This window comes from Periplaneta americana, chromosome 5 (genome assembly GCF_040183065.1).
Source record: "Periplaneta americana isolate PAMFEO1 chromosome 5, P.americana_PAMFEO1_priV1, whole genome shotgun sequence".
Taxonomy (NCBI): domain Eukaryota; kingdom Metazoa; phylum Arthropoda; class Insecta; order Blattodea; family Blattidae; genus Periplaneta; species Periplaneta americana.
This window is the reverse complement of record NC_091121.1, coordinates 116,424,909-116,439,010: the sequence shown is the minus strand read 5'-3', so window position 1 is coordinate 116,439,010 and position 14,102 is coordinate 116,424,909. Positions and strand designations below refer to the sequence as shown.

General features: G+C 36.0%; 1 protein-coding gene across 2 annotated transcripts in view; it reads left to right on the top strand.

Moving 5' to 3' along the window:
• Positions 1-14,102, top strand: part of LOC138700088 (myogenesis-regulating glycosidase) — a 465,840-nt gene that overhangs the window by 181,975 nt on the left and 269,763 nt on the right. For both annotated transcript variants that reach the window (XM_069826407.1, XM_069826408.1), the window contains exon 2: positions 489-799. In XM_069826407.1, coding sequence (XP_069682508.1) covers positions 779-799 — 21 coding nt within the window. In that variant the 5' untranslated portion in view covers positions 489-778. The remainder of the gene's footprint in view (positions 1-488; positions 800-14,102) is intronic.

Genomic DNA, 14,102 nt, shown 5'->3' with positions numbered 1-14,102 from the left:
AAAATATATTTTGTGTAATAATAGGGTCAGTGGTAGCCCAGGCCCTTAAACCAGTATACGCCACTGCACCAGACAAAGAAAAAGTGTGTGTTGTTATATTCTTGGTTTATGTTTACATAACAATTTGGTAACAGGAAAGTAAAAATGATAAGAATACTTCCCCTTTAAATGTAATATCCCTGAACTTATAGCCTCATTAGTCTTTAAAGCTAAGCCGGTTCTATATATGTAAATGAACGACAGAATGTCTGAAATAGAAGAGTTAAGGCAAAATGATAAACGCTATAGTGAGATACAGTGTGAAACTTTCTTAGTTAAACCAGTTTAAAAAGGGAAATGACTATTCATATAGGTCTACTCTGTACTTGCCAGGCCATAGAGAATTTGTCTTTTGTCAGTGAATGTTGTACATTCAACGACTATTTTTCAACATTGAAAATACCGGTATATATTTATTTTAGTAATCCTTATGTCTATTTTATTTTCAGGAATAGAGTCCATTGCAGCGTCATCGTGAACTTATTCTGAATATTCAAGTGACGTTATCAACCACACAAAGATTCCTGCTTGAAGCAACCGGAAATTTTATCACCAGTTTAATATGATGTGATTTAGGTGCGGTCATGAAACATTACGTACCGGTATGTAACTTGAGTCTTTCGTGGCAAATATAAACATCAGTGACTAGTGTACTGTAATATGGATAGATCGGTGCCCGTGAATTGTGTTGTGGTGTTTTCTGTGTAATAATTCCTACGGCTGAAGGAATTCAAGCGATATGGATACAGATAAAGCATTGGTAAGTACCTGCAATACTTTATCCTTCTGTTATATTGTTAATACAACACATTTAGCCAGGTGAATAAAAAATAAGCTTTTACTAGTACGTAGCATTACATTTCAGCAAAAGCACTTACTATCTAGCATTTAATGCTAGCACTGTACTTGTTTTTTTGTTTTTTGTTTTTTTTTTTGAAAGATGGGACATGACAGGAGCGTTGCGATCGGAAAAACAACTGAATGTCACATAGCATGGTAGACCTGTTACTATGGTAACAACGGTTGAATTGCCAAACTTATCGTTCCCACGTGCCGAGTGCTTAATAGCTCTCTTGGCGACATTTATTGTGCACACAATGTTAGCATTGGTACGTTTAGTCTTTGATTCTCTGTCGATTTTTGTATTGTTTTCTTACCTTCGCGTCAATAGTCAATGAAAGTTTTAACGTCAGCCATCTTAACGACAATTGCTAGCTTCCATCAGCTGACAGTATGGTAGTCCATATTGGCAACATGGCACTGTAGTTCCAAGCTCGGCCGCTTAACTGTCATGTCCCATCTTTAAAAAAAAAACAAGTATAGCATTAGCTTATTTTTCTGTGAATAATTTTTTTAAGTAGTGCTCAATGTTGCCAACTTAAAAATTGACACTGTACTAGATTTATAACCAAAAAATACCAGAAAAGCACCAGATAATTAAAATTTAATTTTCTGTTATAAACTTCGCTCGTGTAAAGGGGGTTAATTATGAATTGGCTAAAGCAGGATAAGTAAAGATTTGAACCCTCCACGATTACTTCTGTCTTGTGTTAAAGGGGTTAAATCATGCTTCCATCCATGATGCAGTTACAGTGCTCCGTATTTTGTGACTAAGGGGTTTTGTTCAGTACCAAAGGAGAGAAGTTTACATAACTTACAATTTGACTTAACCCCCTTCACACGAGCACCCGCGGTTTGATTAAGATCGCGCGACGCCCGGTATATCTACAAATGTGGATAAACGATGAACAGTTTGTAAAATGAATCGGATAATATAAAAAAATTAATAGCTTCAGTGAGCTCTAGGATAAAATATTAATTTTTACCTCAATTGTGTTTTATTTTTGGTTCAGGAGAAGTAATCGTCTTATATGACAGCATTCCTAAAAGTATAGTTATGTTCTATGGAAAAAAAAACAACAAAATGTACTACAAATTAATATTTTATGTGGACTAAATTAGGTTTAAGTATACATTACCGTAACTCACAATATGTAATTAGCAATGAAATTATGTGCCGGTGTCTTGCTGAATAATTAATAGTACTTCATACATGTCGCATAAATATTTGTAAAATTATTCCATCCCTGACTTCTATTCGTTCATAAATAAACGCAACGCAAATCAGAAATCAAATTTTATTCCTTCAAATAACATTAAATTTAAGTACATATCGCTCATTCATATTTAGTTTCGACAGTATATCAATTTTTGTGTGCGTAAGCATCTGTTTTAGTTCTACCTTATGATGCATTTGTGCCCAGTCCTCGATTCACTCAGGAGCTTCTGTAATGACATAAAGCCTATGTTCAGCTAGGTCCTAGAGGAACTAAACTTTCCAATGGTGAAATAATTATCCAAATCGGTTTGAAATTACTTCATACAAACACATAAACACTTTCGCCTTGTATATTAATATTGATTATTAATAATATTGATACACCACCTCATTCTAGTGCCGAGGTCATGGAAAGCATGGTGCTCTACCTCCATGCCCCCCAAGTGCCTTCATGGCATGTTACGGGGATACTTTACCTTTTACTTTTTATATTAATATTGATAAACATTTATATGTATATCACAGAATACAATGATAAGTTATCCGTATAAAATGGTGTTAAATGAATATCTTCGTTTGTTGTGCAAGGCCGCGTTAAAAGCAGATTCATTTGTTTTCACTTCATTGTTTTAGTCTGATTGAGGCGACAATGACATAAATGCATTGTTATTTTCAAACTCACGTATCTCGCTAAATATCAGTGGTATCAAAATTTTGCAAAGAATGAAACTTACTTATTGGAAACATATTTAAAGCAACTTTTGATATGTAACATTTGTCTAAAAAATAAAAAATAAGCGAGATATTTCGATTTATTTACTTCAGATCCCTTACAACCCCCCCCCCCCCCACAATTTTAAAGAAAGTATTTTGAATGAGATATAGCCTAAAATCTAAGTTGAAACTAATTTATCTTACTTATTAATTTTACTTTCATAGAGATCGGTTCAGTTATTATTGAGTGAAAAGGTAACTAACATACAGACAGACATAGAAACAACAATTTCAAAAATGCGATTTTCGGTCTCAGGATAGTTAATTATACATGTTTACACAATTTATTTTTGCAAAATCGAAAATTGCCAGAAAAATTCGACGATCGCAAAAAAGAACATTGTAACTGACAAAATGAACTTTTTCAGTAGAATTAAAAACAATTTTGGATGGTTGTGAAAAATCAGAATTTTTAATTAGGCCTCTTTTCTTTATATTTTCATTATTGAAATGGATGTTCTAATCTATTGCAGTGATAGCACTTCCTCTGAAATCATAATTTTTAATTAGGCCTCTTTTCTTTATATTTTCATTATTGAAATGGATGTTCTATTCTATTGCAGTGATAACACTTCCTCTGAAATAATTTCTTAAATACGTATTGTTACCTACAATACTGAAAAGTTAACACGGGTTCTCGGTAAGAATATTGTATGTAACATACAATAGTATTTCTTGTGAAAGAAAGAACAATAATGTCACCGTTTACATTTACAAGTATTGTAATTACAGTATCACAAACGTACATAAATCTTTACAAAATATATAGTAATATGTTTCACAATACAACTGAATTTAAAGTTATTAATCACTGTCACAATTTTCAGCAATTTCGCTGGTTTTAAGTCCTTTGTAGAATCCGTGATAAATGCCAGGAATGTGGGAGTGTTTTTCGTCACACAGTAATAGCAGATCGTTGAGTTTACCTTGGGAGATTGGGAGTGGAGCAGTGTAAGCACATTTTAGATTCATATCCTTCAAAGTCTTGCGTCTTCCTCTGTCTCTGTCTTTGCTTTGTATATCAATACCATGTTCATGCTTATCAAAATGATTGTATTTTGTGAATATCTTCTTGCCTTCCTAATTCAGGATAAATTCTTCTGTCAAATTCCAGTCGCCCTTTTCGTCGGTGATTAAGTTAAAGACTTCGGGTGCTATGCATAGACATTTCGCTAGCCCGCGCTACGAGCGTGCTAAACTAGTCCCGGCTATCGACTGATTACTTGTACTGGTTTATGAATACGAAAAACGTTAGTTCGCTTATCATCCACTGGAAGCCTGCGCTAAGAATGTCTATGAATATGGCCTTCAGGTTTTAATTAAAAATCACTTTGTGTCATTTCAGTTATGTCATAGGGATTTCCACTTCTTTTAGCATTTTCACTAACATTACTCATTGTTCAGGAGTGAATACGGTTAGTCCCCCTTTTCCTTCTATCAATTAAAACATGGATTGAACCACCGCCGTGGCTCAGTCGGTTAAGGCACTTGTCTGCCGGTCTGAAGTTGCGCTCGGACGCGGGTTCGATCCCCACTTGGTTGGGTTTTTTCCGAGGTTTTCCCCAACCGTAAGGTAAATTCCAGGTAAACTATGGCGAATCCTCGGCCTCATCTCGCTATCACCAACCTCATCGACGCTAAGTAACCCTAGTAATTGATACAGCGTCGTTAAATAACAAATAATTACTAGTTGCTCCTGAACGTCCTCGGCTAGACCTCGAATGGGATGCATCACGGTGGAAGGAGACAAACTGATAGATTCAAACTCCTACACTTGTTGTGAGGAAAGTTCTTCAGTTGTAATTAAACATTTTTCAAATTTTCAGTCTTTCTAAAGGTTTCTAATATCTTACTATTACAAGTGAAATTTTATAACTGAGTCGCACAGCCGATTTACTAACATTGTATTCTTAACAACTTCTAGCTCATTTTCCTTCAATTGTTGAATTAATGCTACACGCTCTTCATCTTCGTATCTGCCATATTCGTTACTGTGAGTTGTATAATGTGTCTGTAAGTTGTATTGCTTCAGTATGGCCTACGTTTTGAAGTGTTTTCTGCTCCTCACATCTCTTGTTTGAATGGATAGCAAGAACCGCCTCTGTTCACTACAACGCAACATCACAAACCGGTCCTTTGCCCGGTACAGTAAGCACGCATCAGCCAAGCACTGCCCGTGTCCGTTCATACGCGAGTTGATGATCACTGGGTTAGGAAATTGAACGAGGGTCGCGCCTCTGTGCATGACGAGCAGCGTACCGGTCGGCCATCTTTGATCAATGACGATTTGATGCGTGCTGTCAATGAAAAAATTCATGAGGACAGGAGGTTTACAATTTCTTCGCTTTCCTTGATTTTTCCACAAATGTCGCGGAGTGTTCTCTATAAAATTATGACAGATCGATTAAGATGTCGAAAATTGTGCTCACGATTGGTACCCAAGATGCTCATCGAGGAACACAAAACCAAACAAGCTTCCAGTGCATTGAGCTTTCTCACACGTTACAGTGAGCAAGGCGATGAGTTTTTTGATCATATCGTGACAGGTGACGAGACTTGGGTGTCTCACATGACACCTGAATCGAAGCAGCAGTCCATGGACTGGAGGCACACTGCATTGCAAAGGAAAAAGAAATTCAAACAAACCATGTCAACACGCAAGATCATGTGCACTGTTTTTGGGACAGAAAAGAAGTCCTACTCATCGAATTCTTGCCTCGGGGTGAAACCATTAATAGAGAAACCTATTGTCAGACCTTGAAGAAGCTCCGTTGCGCAATTCAGAACAAGAGACGTGGGATGCTGACCGACGGAGTTGTGTTGCTTCATGACAACGCTCGGCCACACACAGCTCGTGACACCCAAAATCTCATTTCGAAATTTGGCTGGGAACAAATTGACCATCTCCCCTACAGCCCGGATTTGGCTCCGAGTGACTTTCATCTCTTCCTGCACCTCAAGAAGTTCCTCGGTGGTCAACGTTTTGATGGCAACGATGAAGTGAAAACAGCAGTGTGGGAGTGGTTCGTATCGCAGGCGGGCGAATTCTACAATGGGAGGATAGAAATACTTGTGCCACGACTCGATAAATGCCTCAATAATGGTGCAGATTATGTTGAGAAGTGATTGAAGTTTGGGGAATACAATGCAACAAAAATGGTTTGTAAATATGTTCCCGTTTACTTACTGCTTTAAGAACACGCCTCGTAAATAACTAAAACGTTGCAAAACGTTACAAAACGAAATAGATTATGTCCGTACATTAATATAATTAATTAATTAACATTATTACTATAAAACACATTTTTATTTACTTTGACAGTTCAATTCACTTGAAATTGATTCCCTTATACGAGTATTTACCTCTGAGGTTCTAGCTGATATGTACTGTATATCTATTATCAGGCAGTAGGGGAGACCGTTGTACCTTTGAACAATTTTGTTTATTTTAAATATAAATCATATATATATATATATATATATATCTTTATTTCAAGTTACAAATACATACAATAAGACAAAAAGCATATTCTTTATCAAGCCATGTCTCTAATCTGCATGTTAGGCAACACATTTTAAACTTTCAAAGAAAAACAAAAATTTGAAAATTTGTTCAGAGGTACATGATGATCATGTACCATTGAACACACCCTCGTGTACCTTTGAACGCATCGTTACTGAAGTGAATTTTTAAGGAAACTTAAGAAAAATTGTTCATCACATATCATAATACAAGTTTACATTAATGGAAAAGTTCTAGAAAGCATAAGTCTGTCCATTGTCATCGTAATTTATTTGAAAAATGAAATGAAAAAATTAATAACATCTCCAGTGTCGTATAATCACTTTAAATTAAATTCAGGGCTGTTGCAGAAATCAACTTAAAAAATAAGTTGCCCATTCTGTCGTCAGGAGGTACCGTATTTCACTGGTTTTGGTAGTTCCATAACGATGTCTACTTCATTAATGTCAAAAATGCCCTCACTGCCATAGCCATAGATAAATTTATTTCCTTTATCCTTTTCAAATATTTCACCTGATATTCAGTAGCTACATTATCAGATTCTAATATTTCTTCTACGTAATGATCAGGTATGTTCTTTTCTTTAAAAACTGAACTAACACAAAGTCATCAACCTCGTAATTATCACTTTGAAATCCCCCTTTCGTTTTCAAATTCATCTACATCTTGCAAAATGTCACCCACCTTTTCATTATCTCCATCGCTGCTATCTTACAAAACCATAACTCCTAAATCGTCATTTTCTGAATCATTCTGTAGAAACTTTTTCGTAACTTTCTTACTTTTTCTTTTTTTTTTTTTGGTTTGGCTGACTTTGCTTTTGTTTTAAGTTGTTGTTGCTCATACCTCATTCTTATTTCTTCATTTTCAGGACTATTTATCTTAATCCTTGTTCTTTATGGTTTTCTTCCTCTATTATTAAAACTTCTTGGGGCAGTTTTGGGGTAGGACCGAATTTCAACTCGAGAAATAGAGCTAGTTTGCCTATTTAATGCCTCTTCCACTGGTGTTGATGGATGTGTGAGGTATAATTCAACTTGCAATAACGAATTAGTCGTCTGGTGTGTTTATAGTGTTGGCTAAAAAGACAGAGTGGCTTCTGATGTGTTAGGCACACTTTCATTTGGCATTGCATTAACTGGGAGTGGGCGGTCTGTTACAAAACATCCTCTGGTTTTGTTGAAAAGATTTTGTTTTTGTGTCGCTTCATGAATAGACGCATCCACTCCTTCCCAGCTATCTCATTAACATCCCACTGACATGCAGCCTTCTTTTTATTTGCAATTGTATGCCAATTCTCCAGCAAATTTCTTGCTCAAACCAAAATTCATTTTAGCACAGATTTTTAAATAACCAACCAATACTTCCTCCTCCTCTTCAGAGAAAACTTTTTTTGTATCGCAGCGAATATTGTATGAAAGTGGTTCACTTGACCCCGAGTTTTTGTAATTTTTAACATGTTTATGAAGAGTCCCCAATTTAACTTTTTGAACTTTGCAGGCTTTGCACAATGATATACGTTTGCTTGGTAATTGCAGCAATTACAGCATTCATTGCATCTGTATCAATATGATGCCTCGTTTTGCCAGTTTTATTTCTTGGCTTTGTTGAATTGGAACACACAATAATAAAAATAACTTAAAAATTGGAAAAAATTCAAGTGACGAATAATTACGCGTATTACTTTTTGAGTTAAGAACTTATTATGATAGGATGGTACAGTCTATATAATTATTTACTAAATCTTGTACCTATGAACAGTGTTCAGAGGTACATTACATATTAGAGTTGAAAGGTACAAGACTATGCCTGCTTTAGAAAAAAAAAAACATAATGCTAGGTTTAGGTTAGGTTCAACAAGAATACTTATTACAATGTATTGCTCTCAATATTGTAGACAACCAAGCTGTGATATCAAATATTTGAAGTTCAACAAAGCATGAACACAAATAAATAAAAACTGAGGCAACAAAATGTTCGTTTTTAGTGCTCAAAACATAAACTTGATGACGAAGACAAAATGGCTGTGAGGAAAAACCTTTAACTACAACACTAGTGCACTCTGGAATTCACTTGACAAACTAGTATCAACGGCAACCACAGAATGGCATTGTTAATACAAAAAGTTCCAAGTGTTCAAAAGTACACTATGTCAAAGATACAACAGTCTCCCCTACACCTCACTTGACGATATGTGTCAGAGAAAGAACAATAATTGTTTGTATGCATCTGAAGTTTGATTAGTGGAATATGTAGCTAATCGGCGATGTATGCATTGGAGGGGGAAAGGAACTGGCCACCCTACTCCATTATCTCCTGGGCTAGTTTCTCATGAGTGATGCCTTATTGGTGTTACTTATTAGGTTCAAACCTGTCTTCGGACAGTTGACTAAACAACATACAAATATTAGCTTTTTACGCTGCATCATTGTATGACTTGATTTTCTTGTCATAAGAACAGAGATGTGTCTGGTAAATCGCGACTAACATTTCATCCAACGACGCCATTGTATAACTGCGAACAACAGCAGTGCGCTGTGTTTGACTGATTTCTTCTTACGTTTTGTATAACCGTAAACGCAGAAATTCGGAGCTTACAAGTTTCTATGTTAACGTGTAATTGAACATTTATGTTTATGTTTACGTGTTTCATTGTGAATGGTTCCATTATATCACATAGTATCTAGTTTTTATGTTTACGTTTAAGTTTCATTATGATTGTGCCTTAATGGTAAATCTTAATCACCTTCATCTTCCTAAATGTCGTCCCTGTCTCTTTCGGCCAGACTTGTGACAAATGGACTATTACCACGTTCAACATCTCGTAGCAAATGGTCCTTTTCAGTATTCACTGTGTCAGTATAGTAGAGATTTTAACATCTAATCGAGAGTCATAACTCACATTGTCAATGATAGTGGCACATTTGTGAAAGGGTGGATTTTTCCGAAGTGTATTTTCAAAGCAATGTTTGAAAACATCAGCGTTCATGTCATCGTGCGAATCTGCCAAAGATCGCCAATAAGTTACCTATTTTTAGAAGAAATTTAAAAAAGGCACAAACACTCAGACCTCATCCCTGCATGCAGTATCACTATCCTCTTTCCGTAGGACACGAGTGCTAGAAAGAACAAGAACAACTGACGTAGTCCCATCTTTTCTTTGAGGATCATACTATGTCACTTTGTATGAATCCTGTCTACGGTAAATCATGTAATCTAGGACTCGTACTACGAAATGCACGCTGTTTCGGCCAGTGTATGGGACCGGTGCCCACCTAGGATCTTGATGCACCTGGAGAGCTACGATAGGTAGCGAGATCCGGTTACGAAAGCCCGCTATAACGGCTGGGGGATCATTGTGCGTAGGTATTTTACTTCCTTCCTATAACTGCAACGCAGCTATTGAAAGTCCTATTTATTGGATTTCGTTGTTGACTTTTTCAAAATATCTTCAATTGGTTCTGGGTTCATGCCAGAAGGCATCTGATACATTCATCGCTACATTTCTAATTCTTCTGAAACATAACCGTTGAATAAATTCGAGGATCTAAAAAAAGTTACTCGCTTCCAAAAACTTGGAAAGAAAACACTTTGTCAATTGGTCAATAAAATCGTTTCATTATCGTGGATATTAATGTGATAATTAGAGGTGAATAAAACTAACTGCCGCTTTCGCTCGCTGTGTTCGTTGCAATTGTCTTTCGAGTCTCGTCTCGTGATTCTCGTGTGCTTCGAGTCTCGTTCATCATTCTCGAAATAGCATTTGGTCGGCGTGGTAAGATTTCGTAACTTTAAATAACATACATCATTGAAATAAATAATATTATAAATGTTTAAATGAGACAAAAAGACACAACAGAAAAGTAACTTAGTTATCAAAATGTTCTGTTTCTATTATATGATATTATCTAGGTTATATATATATATATATATATATATATATATATATAAGTTATGTGTGTCACTTTGCAATGCCTTTTGACATTTTCTGACAGCCAAATATTAATTTACAGTCACTGATAAATGTATCGCACTGCAAGATACCACTCCTCTCTATCTCTCCATAGGTCTTCTCCTAATTGTCTTCTTTCCATAGCTTCCAGAATGCCCTTTTTTCATGTTGTCATAGGTCTTCCTCTTTTTCTTCTATCTAGGTTATATAATTAGAAAAAAAAACAATTCTCAAATAAATTTGCATTTGTAAGAAATATAAAACATAACGTGAATATCTTTTTACTTAATTTGCACACTTGATCTTAAACATATGACAAGAAAATTCCTAGCCTTTTGCCAAAGTAGATAAAAGTTCAGTCAGGTATAAACAACTGTGGCGATTCAAGGCTGCTTGACTTCGGGACTTCAGGAGTGATCAATCTCGAGTCTCGAAATACTCACAACCAGTCTTTACGTTAATGACGCGACGTAATACAACACTGTCGTACGGGTTTTCGGCTTTGCGGGCGCTGTTAGTCTCTCTTTCTCGATCGTTGTTCATCTCTAATGACAACCATGTTTTTTTTATAGCTTTCATGGTAAATGTATTCAGAAATACATGTAAATCCAACGTAAAGTGGAGTATACCATCAACCGTTTGGCTGTATATATATATATATATATATATATATATATATATATATCTGTGTGTGTGTTATATTTCATTAAGTCAATAAATAAATGGAGTAATGGATAATAAATCAAATTAATGAATAATAAAGGAATATAAGAAATAAATAAATGAAACATGACATTAGGCCTACGTACCAAATTTAAATATATTTCTCAAAATGACCAGTGTCCTCTTCCAAACATTCCATCTTCAGATAAAGAACTGCATTCGAATGTCACTAATTCTTTCGTCAGAAGTTCTTTTAGTTACAACATTCCTTTTTTTTTACACACAGATCCAGTAGATATCCACTTATGAAAAAGTCTACAAGCGTTTGATTGTGATGGAACTCTTATTTCCGGATGCTCCAATCTAAAACTTCACTTTAATTTTTCGTAACCTTCCTTTGTCACAAAATGTTCAATTGTAATATTCTCAGATCTACAGTGAAAGCTATGTCACTTTCTTTATTCGCCAAACACTAACACTCACTCACAAATAACGCCTCAATGAACACAACACTCGACCAATACATGCACTCCACCGAAATGGGTTGTTGATTGCTGGCGGGATTACCTGTCACAATACAACCACAGTTTAGTATATACAGTCACGAAGCTCAATATGTAGGGAATATGCATCCATAGATAGTTGCTAACCATTAGGATCGCTACTATCGCCTCATCACAGACAATGCGAAATAGTACCGGCAAAGTCTATTGTTCCTAGTAGCTTCAACAGCTCAAGCTTTGTGACTGTATATACTAGACTGTGGTACAACTTCCCACAACATTCGTATCTTATGTGCGTGGCTGAGAACTCCACCGCTCGTTAGATCTCACTATAGATTTTTGTTATATTCCACCGTGTCCTGGATGTTGACACTTTCAAAGTTTAGGCAAATAGGGGTCGCCTATTCTTTTGGGCTTGTTATGTCTGGCTAGTCTACTCTGAACAACTGAGCTCAGTAACGATCGTCTTAAGCAGAGAAACAAGTACAGTATATCAATACAATAATAACTAAATCAATTTGTGTAATATAAACATGAGTGCTCACATGCCATTGCTGACACATCACCTATGTCGGCACTCGTTATTGTGGACTAATGAACTTACGATTTGGTGTGATGGGCTGTAGCTCTGGATGCATAATTAAATTAAATATAAAAACTTCGGCTTGTATATTTTCCATGTGGAGATGGAGGACAAAAATTTCTCTTTTCCCTCTTTTTCTTCTTTTTGTGAAAAAAAAAAATATATATATGTATATATGTTACTGATACTGCCAGTTCCCGTGGCTGTGCTCGCCAAAATGCTTAACTGTACCTACCGAGCGAGGTGGCTCATACTTTTCGCATGAGACTCGCATTCGGGAGGTCCATGGTTCAAATCCCGGACCGACAAACCTGGCTGTAGTTCCGTGGTTTTCCACAGTTACTTAGGCAAATGCCGGGTTGCAATTTTCATTGCCACGCTCCAATTCCCTTCCCCTCCCGTGTAGAAAAATAATTGAGACTTTATACCATTCATCTTCAATTCATTCCATAGTCATATTCAGGTCAAGACGCATGTTTTCGTCCGCTTACGAGGGAGGGAGTGTCCTCTCCGAAACCTCCCAGGGTACCTAGCCTTCCTGCCAGGATTCATTCCTTAAGAGCACTTCCAAGGGCGCTTCAACATCTTGGAAGAGCCGCTGGAATGGATCCTGTGCTGCTTGTTCACCTTGGCGGTATGAACTTATGTGTACATATCGAACTATGTTTCTTCATTGCACGCATCCAGTATGACTAGGTCTTTGAAAAAACTCATCACAGACGCCAACAAATTTTTGGAAGACACAAATATTGCACCAGAACAAATAACAACTAAACTGATCTACAGCTATTAGTGACAATCAAAATTTATTTCATGTGCCGTCTATGCTTATCCTTATTTAACAACTACATTGGTTTTACAATATTTTGTTACATAATATATCAGTTGAACGTTTTCGGCTTAAAGAGTCGCCTTCTGTCCTCAGCGTCTACAAGAACACATCCGCTACATTCATCATATTGTCGCATCCAGCTACCACCAAATTATGGAGATCTACATAGACATCTAATTGGACAACTATTACCTCCGATTATAATAATGTTAAAGCATTTTATGTATTTTAACATTATCAATTTTAACGTTTGAACACGGCCTATTTAGCCGTTTTGTATTTATAATGTAGGCCTAATTATTGCCATATAACCATCGATTTCATACAGAAGCATGTTATTTAATATTAATTGAGTTCACTTGTACGGCAATATATTGTGTACTTATATCATACATATGGGCATACATGGTTCTGATGATGGCTCTATTGAGCCGAAAACGTTCAATTGATATATTATGTAACAAAATATTGTAAAACCAATATAGTTGTTAAATAAGGATAAGCATAGACGGCACATGAAATAAATTTTGATTGTCACTAATAACAAATAGCTTATCGGTCCCATTCATGCCTTTTAAATTTGATCTACAGCTACTTACAAGACCAAATGAGGTGTTTACCGAGTATACAATGTAAATTTCCTAATAAGAACTGGAAGAAGATTTGGTCTTATTTTAAAATACCATCAAGTTGGAAATGGGAGACATATGCGCTAATTAATGGGATAATTATGACGGAAGAGAGAAAATACATGTACCACATTGTTCCAACTCCACAGTGCAATAAATATGGGACTATTGATACAATTAACCACAGAATAACAAGATGTTCAGATCTTACAAGGGGTATTTGGTTATGGGTTCAGCAACAGCTAAATAATGTGCATAAGGCAACGAACCCGAACACTAATCTGCGTATCGTTTTTGACCTGGACGTACCACAGACTCCTCATTATTTTAGTATATTGTGGCTTGCCATGGGTTTTATTTATTAAGCTTATATGCTGCAAATCAAAACGAAAACTTTACCCGACTTTATTAAAGAACTCAGAAGGGTGTATCTACAAACTGGTGTACATGTTAGGAAAAAATTCCAAATTTTAGACTTTCTTACGGAAGAATAGTTACTCCTTTTAATATGTGATTGTGTTCTTTGTTACGTGTTAATTCTCAGT